Below are 12,699 nucleotides of genomic sequence, written 5' to 3' on the forward strand. Positions count from 1 at the left end.
TTCAAGAGAAACCCCCAAAACAAGTTCGACAGCTTCTCTCTGGCAATAGCAGATGGAGGAGGAACACTGAATAACGAACAGGAAGCAGCACTGCTCAAAAATGTTCAGACTGTAGTACAAATCAGCACTTTGCAATTCATATCACTGTGAAGTCAAGATAAGCCTTTGATAATCTTACAGTAAACAACATAACAGGGTGATGTTAAGATCAGGCTTACCGCGATGACAGCCTTGCTGAGACAGACGGACCCTCTACACCCGTATTCCTTCTCATCTGCTGACCTGTAGTAACTTAGAATATTGCCTTTCAGCGCAATCCAGCGGTCCTGCCATCCATGAATGTAGTTAGTCCACTGTAGACAAACAAAGAGTTTAACATACTTGATATCACATGGCTTATTGTTATCACTGCATGACTCCACGACTCCACACTTGCAACATAAAGATTAAACCTCCAGGAAGGTTCAAGGCTTGTCAAAGTTCAAAGTTCAGACTTTCAGTGTTCGGAAAATTACTTTTGAATGCATTAGGATATTGCTTAAAATAATTAAAATAGTAATTGTGTTACCTAGTTACTTTTTTATGGAAAGTAAGTCAACTGGGCTGGGGTTGCTTCTTTGTTTGTTTTTAATAAAAAAAAAAAAAAAATTGGCATATGTAAAAGACCCTTTAAAGGGACAATGGCCCTCATTTATCATTCTTGCGTAGAAACGGGTGTATATGTTGGCGTAAGATTATGCTTACACTCCTCTCACCGCCTGATTTATGAAGATGTGCGTACCTTTGAAATCCAGGTGTACGCAATGCCTGCCCTTGATAAATCCCGCGGCCGAAAACGATCGTCATTAGAATAACACGCCCCTAAATATTCAAGTCTCCGCTCCCCCCACGCCCTCATTTTACGCCATGGACACACGGAAGACGGCAAAGAAGAGAAACTTCTCCGACGTGGAGCCGAAATGACCTATCACAATGCATTATTTTACAGCACGTCTTTTGAAATTAGCATTCAATTTCGAATCACGTCACATGTATAATAGTTATGATGATGATGTGAAGTACCATTCATTCACATTAATAATTGCATGACAATTTGTAATAGTATTCTTCTTATTATTATGATTTGTATTAATGATGCTTATTGTTATTTAGAAGAAGGATGTCGTTATTATTATTTGTATTATTATTATCATTTAAAAGAAGAAGAACATATTTTTTATTATTTTGTCAGTCTGAATTATTTTTTGGTCATTGAAAGCCTTTCATTAGGCTACCGAACCCAGTCCGTGCGCACCTGCGGGGATAATCCTGAAACGGTAAAGCGGGCTCGCAACTGAAGGAATACATATGAAATCAAATGCTTTGGTAAAGTCACACAAATTAAACATTGAAGTCCACGTTACACAAAAATAAACACTGAAGTTTATAATTACTATTTTGTTTTTTTGTTTGTTTCTTTCACAGTGGGTCATAATATATCATATCTTTTAGTTTGTCAGTGCGTTTTGTGGTGTTAGGAATTTTTCTGCGCATTTCCTCACTAACTCAAAACGTGCGTACACCACCTCCTGAGCTGGTGTAGGATTCGAGCGTGCCGTACGCCCACGTCCATATTGATAAATCTCAAACTCACCGTGGTTTTGAGTGTACGCAAGGTGTACGCTGGAAATTTGGTGTACGCACTTTTGATAAATGAGGGCCAATGTGTAGGAATTTCTCCCATCTAGCGGTGAAATTGTGTTTTGCATTCAAATGAACTGTGATTCAAATGAATTTGAATTCAAATGAGAAATGAATCTCCCACCTAGCTTTTTCAAATGCGTGTTGTATCTACGATAGACATTAATTAATGTACCAAAAAGCTATGACAGGATTTCTTCTAATAGCAATTCGTTGATTGTTCCTTCGGGTGAACAGGTTTGTTATTTCAAACAAATTGCAACTTGACGCAACGAATAAACAAATGTTACAGTGTGAATTACTGACTGTGAAACTTTCCGGGGCAGTGACAAGCTCTCACTGCTCTGCTCCTCCGTTTCTGCTGCTTTAAGTTACGTCACGCTGGTTCTGAACGAAAACGTGTTGGCCTTGTACTTTTTGTCCCTCTCTGCTTTTATAGTTTTTCAAGATGGCGGAACTACATGGAAGCCTTCATAGACCTACCCGTCACATGTATACGAAGATAATAAATCATAAATCAGATAATTGGCAGAGGTATTTGTACACTATTGAGGACATATTTAGGAATAAAAATATTGATTTTAGATAATAAAATTGCTAAAAAAAAAAGTACACATTGTCCCTTTAACACCCAAAGTGAAATGAATAAGCCTCAGGCTGAAGTAAATGCAAATTCAAGCCTGTACAATAGAGTGTGCAGTTCAAACAAACCTTTCAGCTGTGCTACCAATCTGGATCACAGAAGAAAAGGACACAGGAGAAGACAGTTCAACACTCTTCAGCAATAAAAAAAAAAAAAAAGAGTTTTATCTAAAGTCATTTTTGCTTATTCATACAGTTGAATTGGATACTCGATGGTCATCAGCAAAGACATTGCTTAATAAAGAGAGATTATAAAAAGTTTATTTGTGCAATTTAACATAATTATTGCCGGTTTGTGTAATATTCCGAGTTTGAATTTGACTGTTTTTATTAATTTTGAGGAATTATGAATCTGTTTTTGTGTAAGTGAGAGGAGTAAATCTATGCTCACATTTAGTCTAGAAGTAGAATAACCATCATGTTTAGACTGTGCACACAATGCCTTTGCACCCCATTTCTTTCAACATGGGGACAAGAGAGCTATCAGTAAATATGGACGTACAAAGTAACTTGCGTGACTTATTTTCAAAACTAACTATGGTATTTTGTTGTAAATTTCAGAGTATTGTGTTACTTAGACTGACGGCAGAAAGCAGAAGGCCCACAAGCCCTCTGATTGACCTAAAAAGCAACCAATCAGTTTGTTTCGTTTCACGTCATTTTAGGGGCGTGCAAATGTAAAGTCAATGTCCCTACAAAAAAAAGACCAGTGTCGAAAACTCTTGGATGTATTTTAAAGAATCTATGCCGCAAACTTTACATACTTCACACACTTAAGCACTTATTGTCACAGTTGAAAACAGTAACACGATGGCTTTCTTTTTCCATGAGGGGGTTTGACGCCACAGCATCTTTGTTTCCAGCCGGGCCATTAAAGAACACGACACACACGTCTTCCTGTAGAATTCAACCAATCAGATTACAATTCCAATGTTGTGTGGCGTGTGCCATATGCATCAGACATTCAGCCGTGTTCATGACGTTTAAGGCTGGGACAATGGCTGCATCCGAAATCTCATACTTCCCTACTATATAGTAGACGAAAAACAGTATGTAACAAAAGTAGTATGTCCGAATTCACAGTACTCATTTAAGAGTAGGCAACAAGTACCTGGATGACCTACTACTTTCCTGGTGGGATTCTCAAGTGTTGCTGAATGTAGGTGAAGCGACACAACTGACTCTGGAAGGTCACATGATAATGACAACATGGGAGATGTGGTACATCCAATTTACATTAACAATATACAGATTCATACTATAATGTACTTTTTTAGCAGTCGTGAAGTAACTACTTATTCAAAATAAGTACTCATGAGAGTATGCGATTTTGGACACAGCCTAAAAATAAACTAATCCTTAAGGGGATCCTCCACCCCAAAATGAAAATTCTGTCATCATTTACTGAATGAGTTTCTTTCTTTCGCTGAACACAAAGGAAGATATTTTGAAGAATGACTGGAACTTTGGCACCATTGACTTCCATAGTATTTTTTTTTCTACTATGGAAGTCAGTGGTGCCAAAGTTCCAATCGCTCTTCAAAATATCTTCCTTTGTGTCCAGCCTTCCTTTGCACGGTTGACTTGCATACATTATTTAAATTACAAGAACTGAATTGGATGATTATATATATATATATATATATATTAACACAACTTATAGGTGCCATATGTAGTAACTTGACACTCAAAGAAAAAATGTGTGCATGCTCTAAAAACAACATTCCTTGAGTCACCAAGCAAAAGTCAGTTACAACCTAAATGTAAATTCCTTTTATAATAAAAGCTTATAAATTGATTAAATAATAATTATGTGTGTTTTATCAAGTCAATTAGCCCAAGTCAATTATATGTTTATTTTCTATTATTACAATTAACTTAGTATATTTATTTATTTTTAATTTCTGCAGATTTGGTCCTCCATACACTGCAGTTTGAAGTTGGACATGTCTGCAACAATTTTTTTTTTTTTTTTTTTTTTTTTTTTTACAATCTATGGTCTGAAAGCGAATCGGTTCACCGGTTTCATTGAAAAGATTATTTTCAAAATAACGTGTTGTTTCGGAATCGGACATAGTTTATGTTACTGATAACATATAGAACATGCGCAATCAAAAAAAAAAACCTATGAAAAAGCTGCACGAACACACATTAAACAAACGAAAGTAACGTTAACTCACTAACCTTAACGTCAACAACACCAAATCTAATAACTGTTAAGTGTTAAACACTAATAAAAGTTGTAAAAACTGTAATGTTTTAGAGTAATCTAGGTTACCTTGCTGAGCGTGCCGCCGAGCTCGTCCAGCAGCTCTGACTCCGGGTCCAAATCCTCATCTGAACCCGACGAACTGCAGTCCGACATCAGGAAAGATTATCAAAAAAGTCCGCGATCGTCCAGCTTTTAATTTGAACTAGACTGTGTTATAAATTAAACAGGAAAAAAACCCATCAATACAGCTCTGATATCGCTTAAACTCTGATGTTAAAGTGCCAGGTGTGAAAGCCCATCCTACTCCAGTATCAACCATCTGATACAAACAAACTAATGACGACATGCACTGCAGCCAAGAGTTCAATATCTAGCTGGAGTTGTGTCTTCACGGCCACACTTCAGGATAATCACGTGACCAGTGTTGCAACGGAACTATATCATCAATACTGCACGTCTCCAGCAAAAAATACGCTTGTTTTCGTTTGTCTTCTGGGTTTTAAAGTTTTGGCTTTTTAACGTCATCCCCTATTGGTAGTACGAAGTATTACATAAACCATGTTTCATCTCTTCCACTTGTTTACTCCAGGGGCTGTCAAAACATATAACATGTACAAAAACAAAAATAGTATATAAATAGTATAGGGCATGGTGCCATGTTAATTTCATGGTATTCTTTGAAATAACTTGGAGTTCAATGGAAATACGATGGTTTATGAATAATATTATTATAGGCTACAAGAATGGAATGCTTGTCATTCGATGGCTGCATGAAACAGCGATTGGAACTTTGGCACCAAAGATGGCTGCATGAAACAGAAGTTGCAATAGTAATTTCTTCCCTATTGTGATAGTGAAACCAAAGTCTTTTTAAACAATAAAAAAAAAATGTAGGGTGGGACTTGAATTTGTCTCCCAGGAACTGATTGATTAGTTGAGGTTTACAGATGCTGTGATCTCATGTGAGTGACAGATTGTCCCGCCCTTGTCATCAGATAAGAGATGAGATGTTGCTGCAAGGGGAGGTTCATTTTGAATAAAGATTACATTAAGTCATTTATAATAAATTCCACATAAAAAGAATTGTCCATTTTGATTTTCATGGTGACTTTATTTTATTTTTATTTATTTTAATTCCCATCACTGTTCCACCATAGTACTTTTAGGGTAAAACCTTTATTTAAATAATTATATCCATGTCTTTAAAAACATAAAAAAAATCATAAAATCAGATCTTTAAAAGGAAAATAGAGTGCAATCATATTGTCTGGGTAGCCTTGACTAAGCGACCGTTCACACAACACAACGTCTTCATCTAAAAACCACACATTTTTTATGCGCTTTGGCCGTTCATTTACACAACAATGCCCTTTTAGGGGCCTGAAATCACAAACATTTGAAAAAGGGTTTTAAAGTGCAAGTTTAAAAAAATACACTGTTATCGTGTCTGTGCAAACTACAAAATCGCACATTTCTGAAAATGGTGACGTCATGCGCATCATATCATGTGTTCAGTCAGTCTCTAGGAATGTAATATTTCTTTACAAAGTGAGATCGCCAACTACTGGCCTGGCATGAAAAATACAGCATTTTTAGTTGTCTTCACAGATCGTTTTGACAAAGTTGTAGCCTGTATGCAAAACACGCATAGTTTTCAGTAGGCTACATCGATATAAACGTACCCTTATGCAGACCACATTGTTCTTTTGTTCCGAATAGAACCATGAATCATCTGTGCTGCTGATCACGGACAGTTGGTCAATCCAACCCTAATAGCCACTCTTCAATGTCTCTCTCATAGGACTTGGCATCTTTTTGCCAGTCAATATGCCATCGCAGGTTTGCTATGACCTGGGTGTAACTGTCCCCTAGACTTTTCTTCCATTCCAGAAACTGTTGCTTATTGTAGCGGTGAACGGTTTGGGAGACGCTGGGGTAGTCCAAAATGGTGCGTAACAGCTTGTCCAAGTCCTGACATACACCAGGAAAATGTGATGCAACATTTCTCAATTCTGACTCATCTTTGGACAAGTCTCCTGAAAAAAACATTAAAATCATTAACTTGGGACAGTTGTGATATGTAAGACATAACATCCCTGTTGTGTAGAATACATATATCTGATTATCTTCAGCAGAACTATCATGAGAAAAAAACTCACTAAAAAGCTGTGGGGGAACGGTCAAGCCATCTGCATATGTGATGTACTTCCACTCGCCGATCCTCAGCATATATGTGGAGGCGTTGGCATTGCAACCATGATATTCACTGAGCACCCAGCCAGGATGAGGCTCATCTGACTGAACTCTGACCTCAGAAACCAGAGGAAGCAGCGAGTGACCACTGAGACCCCCTGGCTGTGGGACACCAGCAAGATCTAACATAAACACACACAGAGCGGATGGAAACAGATGAAAACTTTTACAGGTTATAATTCATCCTAAAATTAAAAATCCTGAAATGACAGAAAAAGAAGCATTTTTGCATTTCTTATTTATAATTTGTTACGTTTTATTTTATTACAATTGTGTTATTTTATTTCCATTTTCTTATCTTCTTGAAAGAATGCTCTTATTCTCACCAAGGCTAAATTTATTTCATCAAAAAGTCATCATTTGAAAATAATTGTTTTCTATTTGAACATATTTTAAAATGTAATAGTAATCATTACTCCAGTCTTCACTGTCACATCATCCTTCAGAAATCATTCTAATATGCTGATTTGCCTCTTAAAAACATTTATTATTATTATCAATGTTAAAAACAGTTGTGCTGCTTCATATATTTTTTTTGTTTGTTTGTGGAAACCATGATACCTTTTCAGGATTCTTTGAGGGATAGAAAGTTCAAAAGAAAAGCATTTATATTAAAGGGATGGTTAATTATGATTTCACATTTTTAAATTTAGTTAGTGTGTAATGTTGCTGTTTGAGCAGAAACAACATCTGCAAAGTTACGACGCTCAAAGTTCAAAGCAAATGGTGATATTTGCTTTTACAGAAATCACATTTTAAGGACTACAACAAACCTCTGGTGGGGACTACACAAGCTTCCTCCCGGGTTAGTGACATCACAAACCCTAATATTTACATAAACCCCGCCCCTGGGAACACGATTTATAGATTATCATGACATAATATGTTAATCAATGACTATAGGATAGTTAACTCCACATCAGCTACATAAATTTATCAACTAACCATTCAGAAATTACCTGTTGCATTCTATGTTGTCACTTCTTCTTGAGTCATTTGAACATAAAAGGCTAAAGTTTTTTTGAAATGTTCAGTGTGTGTGTGAGGTAATCGGAGCTGCTAACACACAGGAGCTCTTGAAGCTCGTCCCTCTATGCCGGGAGTAGCAGCTCATTTGCATTTAAAGGGACACACAAAAAACGGCGCGTTTTTGCTAACCCTCAAAAAATGAAAATTATACCATGACATAAAAAAATATCTGTGGGGTATTTAGAGCTAAAACTACACACTCTGGGGACAGCAGATACTTATTTCATATCTTGGGAAAAGGGCATTATACCACCCTTTCAATATAAATATTTTTTTTAACATTCTAAATGTCTTTGTTGTAATTGAATGCGTCTTTGCTGAATTATTAATATAATATTTTTTGTGACTTTTTGTAGTTTATATTATACATCTTTTTTTTTGTATTAGCTACATTTACCCCCAGTTTCACAGACAAAGCTTAAGCCTATTCACAGATTGGATTCATGTTTGAGCTGTTTTGACTGAAAGCAGATTGCACTGGCATATTTTAAAATGTCAGTGCCATTATTTTGTCACAATATACAGACCAGTAATGTTTTTTACTGGCGCTGCTAGGCTGTCCTAATTCACATCTCACCAGCGCACATGGATCGGTGTTGGTAGATCGACTGGTAGAGACTATTTTTCAAAGATGGGTTCTTCCTGTATTCGCGAAGTTTATGTGTGTATAAAATATCTTCTTATTAAACTGTATGGACACTGACAAAGTTCTCAATGCTTTGGTTTGAATGTAGGGACCCTTATTATGCTACCGTGTTACAAGCGATTTTTACTTGTCATTACTCTATGCCCTATACTAGTGTTATAGGCTAAACTGTTTTTAGAGATAAAACTATTTACATTCGGCAATCATGAAAACAAATATCAGATAACGGTTGACTAGGTAACAATGTGTAATTAGACCAAAGGTTCATTTTGCGCCAGAGTTGTAAGCCCTATTCATGGCTTAGTCTTAGCCCTGTCTGTGAAACCAGCCCTAAATGTATTTTGTTTTGGGCTTAAGTATGAACCTTTTTCTTCTTCTTAAGATTCACCCAAATACCAAGCCCTGCTTTATTTTAAGTAACTGTTAACAGCCACAAAAAACCTCGGCCTATATCAAAACAACATATTACCGGAATATTAATACTAGTAGAGCTACCAGTTCCCAGCCTTACCAAGCACAGTGGGATATATGTCCACAAGTGATACAGGTAGACTGATTTCAAAGCCAGACTTCACTCCTGGGCCCATTATAAGCAGAGGGACATGAGAGCTGCCCTCAAACATGGACATCTTATAGAACTGCCTGTGTTCCATGGCCAGATCCCCATGATCCGAAGTGAAGAGCACAACTGTCCTGTTCAGTAAGCCAGACTCTCTGAGAGCAGCTATCACCTCACCTAAAAACACAGAATGACGTACATCAAATCAAAAGACAAAACAGCACTTAAACGTGCATCTGCCTGCTCACCCAACATGCTGTCTGTTTCAGCACACATTGCATAGTAAAAGGCTCTTATGTCTCTGATCTCTTTTTCCGTGAAGTGGCCACTGCAGTTTTTGGTGAAGGTGGAGTAGAAATCCACAGGGTGCATATCTTCAAACCGCAACCACTTCGGAACAGACACTTGATCGTAAGAAACCTTTGAGAGAAAACACAATCTGTCACAAAAGATATACAGTACTTCCTGTGGGACTGACACTGCTATTACTGTACCATGCTGTGGATAAAATGATCATTATAATGAACCAAATTATACAAACATAATACTGTGTTTTTGTAATAGTTTTATTTTATTATGATTTATATACTATTGTAGCATTTATTAATATTTTGAATAAGCTCTTATTTTTAAAATTTTAATGTTTTAATTTTAGTAATTGTATTTAGACTTCATTTATTTTTATTTCATTTTTAGTTTTAGTAATTATATTTCAGTTAGTTGCCAAGCAATATACATATACATAGACAGTCATTTATATTGGGTTGACATGTTTTAAAATGTCACACTCTACATTTACGGCCTGGGTTGACATAATTGACTATATTAACACATTTATATTTATATTTTAATAACTGCTTGTCCATTTGTGGAAATGTCACATAAATCAACTCTGGATTTAAAATTTGAAAAATGTACGGGTTTCTTTCTTCTGTTGAACGCAAAAGAAAATATTTTGAGGAATGTGGGTAACCAAACAGTTGCTGGTACTCACTGACTTCCATAATATGAAAAAAAAAAAAACTCGATGGAAGTCAATGGGGACCAAAAAAACTGTTTGGTTACTCACATTCCTTTAAATATCTTATTTTGTGTTCAACAGAAGAAAGAAATCCATCCAGGTTTACAACAACCTGAGAAATGACTGATGATAAATGATGACAGATTTGTGGGTGAACTATCCCTTTAAGTCTTCAGAAAAAAAATTCACTGGACTACAAATTTGACTACTACTACAATTTGACTACAAAGTATACCAAATTGCATGCTATTTTTGTCTGTCACTATTGAACAGTTTCCCCCTGAAACTCAATCCAAACACACTGTGTGTGCAGGTTCTGCGATTGTAAAAGTGCATGAATATTCTGAGACAGATTTCTGTTTCTATTTCTGAATTCAAATCCCATGATAAAGTGCAGTCTAAATGTTTTAAACCTCCAATTTGATTGAGATTCTAACATTTACAGATTTGGAGAGAACATACGATCAATATTCTGTGGTATGCATCTTGTGGCTGAGCACCCTCATCGAGCTTTTTGCCTGCTGGATGCTCACACTTCTTATTAAATTCTTGCTGAAAATTTACACATTGTCCATTTCTCTGTTACATCCGGCAAAGCAAGTCAAGCAACCTGCCTTGTTTAGCCAATACGGGGAGGTGCGGAAGGTTGAACCCCCGGCTGTGGGTCCCAGGGAGTCTGTACGGTACGGGTGGGGAAGATTCAGCCCTAGGTACAGTGCAAATGGCTGGGCGAGAGATTCAGCAGTGTGCCTGATCCACTGGACCGCAGCGTCAGTGATGTTCCAGTCTTTAGTCATCACCCTCTTTGTGGACGTATCACCCACCAGATTTGTGACCGGACGCCCCTCCTGTCTCAGCAGGAATGGAACGTCTCTGGTCCACGCCTCCACACGATTACTGAACAGATGTGTAAACAGAAATCATTACTAACAACACGTGTAGTAGTAGACAGTGTTGAAATACATTTTGCCTTCAATTTGAACAGTATGTATTGTGTAATGATTTTTAAAGCATGCTAAAAATGTTTTGTATGAAAAGTGTACTTTAGCAATCTTTCAGAATAATAAATACCACTTGATTAGAGATTTTATCAAAAGTACAGTCTTACATTACAGGTTAAAAGTTTGGTGTCAGTAAGATTTTTTTAAAGAAACAATTATGCAAGGATGCATTCAATTGATCAAAAGTGCAGTAAAGACTTTATTATTGTTACAAATGATTTCTAGTTTTAATAAACTTTGCTCTTTGAACTTTCTATTTATCAATTAATCTTTCCAGTCTTCCCACAAATCAAAATCAACTTAGAATGATTTCTGAATGATCACGTGACACTGGAGACTGGAGTAATGATGCTGAACATTCAGCTTTGCAATCACAGGAATAAATTGAATTTTAAAATAGAATTTTAAATTACAATTATATTTCACACAATTACTTTATTTTTTATAAAAAAAAAAAAAAAAAATGCAGCCCCTTGAATGGATTTTTTTTTCATAGATATTGTAAAAGCTGACCAACCTCACACTTTTGAAGGATAGTTTAGTGTGCATCTGTCCCATATTTATTTTTGGGGCTACAAAAGTTACCTGACAGAGTGATGTCCTGACGTGTAGTCAAGTTTCCCCATGCTATGAGTGAGATATCCACTCTTTCCTAAGAGGTCCATCCATGAAGTGGCATTAGGATCAAGACATTTATAGTTGTTCCAGGCCTGAGTCAAATGAACAAACTGTCCACTCCACATAGCTGCCAACACAAACCACATTTAGGGGCATAAATAAGTTTAACTTCCCTTGTTTCTGTAATAGAGGTGCACTATCAATAGAGGCTGAGCAATACTCTACCTGCCCTTGAAGGGCAACAGATGGGTGAATTAGTGTACGAGTTAAGAAAAACAGCACCCATTTCCCTCATGTAGTTGATGTAAGGCATCTGTACAACTTTATTGCCTGGATGAAAAGTTAACCTGCCATCCTTGAGAAAACAAAAGTCAAACAACACGCAGAATATGCGTTAGCTACTAACGTTATCCAGCTCTCGAGGAGGTTTTTGAACACAGCCAGTATTTCTATTTCTAAGTTAAAAACACTGGGAAGTTAGTAAATATTCACAGTTGAGAAGTAATTTCATATATTATTATAGTGTAAAATCAATAACTTACGAAGGCATCAGACATGAGTATAACTATATTTGGTCTGTCATGTGATGTCCAGGTCTGATTCATGCAGTGAGCGTTCATATGAACAATGAACACTAATAACAAACGAAACATGAGCATGTTTCTAACGTTACATCCAGTCGCCAGCAGTGTCTCGAAAACGACTTTTAAAGACGACGAAGGTTTGAAAATAGTCTGTTTTTAAGGCCGTTTTACGTCGGTTTTGTTATGTTCCCTGTGTATCTGTAATATGCAAGCTCGTTTTAAAAAGAATTTGCTTCATCTTTTCCTTTTCCGTAAACAATCACAAACCGCCCCCTACTGGACATCACATTTAATACCGCAGTAGGCAAAATTATATATTATAATTTTTATTACATATTCTATATTTAAATAGAAACATTTCATTTTAAATTGCAATAGTACATAATATTATTTCCGTTTTATATATTTTTTGTAAGAAAAAAATGCAGTCATGGTGAGCATCAGACTTCTTTAA

The 12,699-nt window shown here is 36.4% G+C and overlaps 2 protein-coding genes across 4 annotated transcripts in view; both read right to left on the bottom strand.

Annotated features, from left to right (window-relative positions):
• The window catches only part of cert1a (ceramide transporter 1a), a 34,218-nt gene extending 29,183 nt beyond the window's left edge, over positions 1-5,035 (bottom strand). Inside the window, exons 1-2 of one of the 3 annotated variants that reach the window (XM_089130113.1) lie at positions 4,601-5,035; positions 219-353 (exon numbers count right to left, since the gene is read on the bottom strand). In XM_089130113.1, the coding sequence (XP_088986239.1) occupies positions 219-353; positions 4,601-4,687 (222 nt within the window). In that variant the 5' untranslated portion in view covers positions 4,688-5,035. The remainder of the gene's footprint in view (positions 1-218; positions 354-4,600) is intronic. The other 2 variants (XM_039662030.2, XM_039662031.2) reach the window with 2 other exon arrangements.
• Positions 5,036-5,722: 687 nt separating this feature from the next.
• arsk (arylsulfatase family, member K) lies at positions 5,723-12,503 on the bottom strand. Its single transcript, XM_039662033.2, has 8 exons — positions 12,204-12,503; positions 11,887-12,016; positions 11,629-11,788; positions 10,657-10,939; positions 9,270-9,441; positions 8,974-9,198; positions 6,694-6,909; positions 5,723-6,567 (listed from the first exon to the last, which is right to left on the bottom strand). The coding sequence occupies exons 1-8, from the start codon at positions 12,318-12,320 to the stop codon at positions 6,293-6,295; spliced, it is 1,578 nt and encodes a 525-aa protein (XP_039517967.2). The 5' UTR covers positions 12,321-12,503; the 3' UTR covers positions 5,723-6,292.
• Positions 12,504-12,699: the final 196 nt, after the last annotated feature.

The sequence above is a fragment of the Pimephales promelas genome, chromosome 4 (assembly GCF_988280905.1).
Source record: "Pimephales promelas chromosome 4, fPimPro1.hap1.1, whole genome shotgun sequence".
Classification (NCBI taxonomy): domain Eukaryota; kingdom Metazoa; phylum Chordata; class Actinopteri; order Cypriniformes; family Leuciscidae; genus Pimephales; species Pimephales promelas.